Source organism: Panthera pardus, unplaced genomic scaffold (assembly GCF_024362965.1).
Source record: "Panthera pardus isolate Hobbes unplaced genomic scaffold, ASM2436296v1 HiC_scaffold_26, whole genome shotgun sequence".
In the NCBI taxonomy this organism is placed as follows: Eukaryota; Metazoa; Chordata; class Mammalia; order Carnivora; family Felidae; genus Panthera; species Panthera pardus.
The window spans coordinates 23,447,340-23,449,557 of record NW_026526832.1 but is presented as its reverse complement, the minus strand read 5'-3'; the positions used below and the strand labels follow the sequence as shown (position 1 = coordinate 23,449,557).

At 42.2% G+C, this 2,218-nt stretch overlaps 1 protein-coding gene across 1 annotated transcript; it reads left to right on the top strand.

Annotated features, from left to right (window-relative positions):
* Positions 1-548: 548 nt before the first annotated feature.
* Positions 549-1,895, top strand: LOC109267818 (SWI/SNF-related matrix-associated actin-dependent regulator of chromatin subfamily E member 1-like). Its single transcript, XM_053891119.1, has one exon. The coding sequence runs from the start codon at positions 638-640 to the stop codon at positions 1,871-1,873; it is 1,236 nt and encodes a 411-aa protein (XP_053747094.1). The 5' UTR covers positions 549-637; the 3' UTR covers positions 1,874-1,895.
* Positions 1,896-2,218: the final 323 nt, after the last annotated feature.

Sequence of the window (2,218 nt, the reverse complement as noted above, 5' to 3'; positions counted from 1 at the left end):
GTCCAGGGAGAAGGCTGTTCAGCTATCTCAGGAAAGTTTAATTAACTGTCTTTTAGGATGTAAGTTTCCAAAATTAATTTACTCAGTTGTTAAAATAACTGTTAAAAAAAAATGTGGAATGTTTTGAAACAAAACACTTTTTAAAAGTCATGGCAAGGGTGCCTGGGTGGCTCAGTTGATTAAGCGTGCAACATTGGTTCACATCATGATCTTGGGGTCCATGAGTTTGAGCCCTGTGTCGGGCTCTGTGCTGACAGCTCAGAGCTTGGAGCCTGTTTTGGATTCTGTGTCTCCCTGTCTCTCTTCCCCTCCACAACTCACACTCTGTCTCTCAAACAATAAGTAAACATTAAAAAAAAAGTCATAGTAAAGACTTACTAAAACCCGTCTTAAACCCCAGTCCTTTTCTTTGGGCAAATTAATGCATTTTCTCATCTGTATAAAGGTATTTTAATAATACCTGCCATTTTGGTATATGATGCATGAAAATACTCTCCTCACAAGGCTAGGCACACAAGTGCATATTAATTAAAAGTGAGATTGGACAAAAGGAAAACGAGGCCGGAGCTATGGGCGCTTTTTCTGTCCGCGGTGTCTCAGATTCATTCTTAAGGAACTGAGAACTTAACCTTCCAAAATGTCAAAAAGACCATCTTATGCCCCACCTCCCACCCCAGCTCCTGCAACACAAATGCCCAGCACACCAGGGTTTGTGGGATACAATCCATACAGTCATCTCGCCTACAACAACTACAGGCTGGGAGGGAACCCAGGCACCATCAGCCGGGTCATGGCCTCTTCTGGTATTACGATTCCAAAACCCCCAAAGCCACCAGATAAGCCACTGATGCCCTACATGAGGTACAGCAGAAAGGTCTGGGACCAAGTAAAAGCTCCCAACCCCAAACTAAAGTTGTGGGAGATTGGCAAGATTATTGGTGGCATGTGGCGAGATCTCACTGTTGAAGAAAAACAAAAATATTTAAACGAATACGAAGCAGAAAAGATAGAGTACAATGAATCTATGAAGGCCTATCATAATTCCCCCGCATACCTTGCTTATATAAATGCAAAAAGTCGTGCAGAAGCTGCTTTAGAGGAAGAAAGTCGACAGAGACAGTCTCCCATGGAGAAAGGAGAACCTTACATGAGCATTCAGCCTGCTGAAGATCCAGATGATTATGATGATGGCTTTTCAATGAAGCATACAGCCACCGCCCGTTTCCAGAGAAACCACCGCCTCATCAGTGAAATCCCTAGTGAGAGTGTGGTGCCAGACGTTCGGTCAGTTGTCACAACAGCTAGAATGCAGGTCCTCAAACGACAGGTCCAGTCCTTAATGGTTCATCAGCAAAAACTAGAAGCTGAACTTCTTCAAATAGAGGAGAGACACCAGGAAAAGAAGAGGAAATTCCTGGAAAGCACAGATTCATTTAACAATGAACTTACAAGGTTGTGCGGTTTGAAAGTGGAAGTGGATATGGAAAAAATTGCCGCTGAAATTGCACAGGCAGAGGAACAGGCTCGCAAAAGGCAGGAGGAAAGAGAAAAAGAGGCAGTGAAGCAAGCTGAACGCAGTCAGAGCAGCATGGTTCCTGAGGAAGAGCAAGCTGCCAGTAAGACTGAGGACAAGAAGGATGACGAGAGTGTCCCAATGGAGACAGAGGAGACACACCTTGAAGAAGCGATGGAGAGCCAACAGAATGGTGAAGAAGGCACATCTACTCCTGAGGACAAGGAGAGCGGGCAAGAGGGGGTGGACAGTATGGCTGAGGAAGGGACCAGTGATAGTAACACTGGCTCAGAGAACAACAGTGCAACCGTGGAGGAACCACCAGCAGACCCCACAGCAGAAGACGAGAAGAAAGAATAAATGTTGCCTTATGTGTTCTAAATACTTTTTTAAATGAAAAAAAGATGTTTTTTGAGTTTAAAAAAAAAAAGTGAGATTCACATAACAAATAATTACCATGAATCCAAACCATTCTATTTTGTACATGGCAAGGTGACCTTTCTTGTTTTTAGTAGAAAATTTTCAAACACCTTCAAAGTTCCTAACATGACCATTACATAACTTAGGATCCATTATCTTGTCATGTTTTAAATGTTGTGTTCAGAAATTTATCATTAATTACTTAAATTTATTTTATTTCTAATGTTGTTCCAATTCAGATACAGCATTGTCCGCTATGAAGACATCCATTCATTACTTCATTTA

What these genes read in the sequence shown, in the direction of transcription:
- LOC109267818 (XM_053891119.1), top strand. Translation starts at nt 638, where the DNA reads ATGTCAAAAAGACCATCTTATGCCCCACCTCCCACCCCAGCTCCTGCA.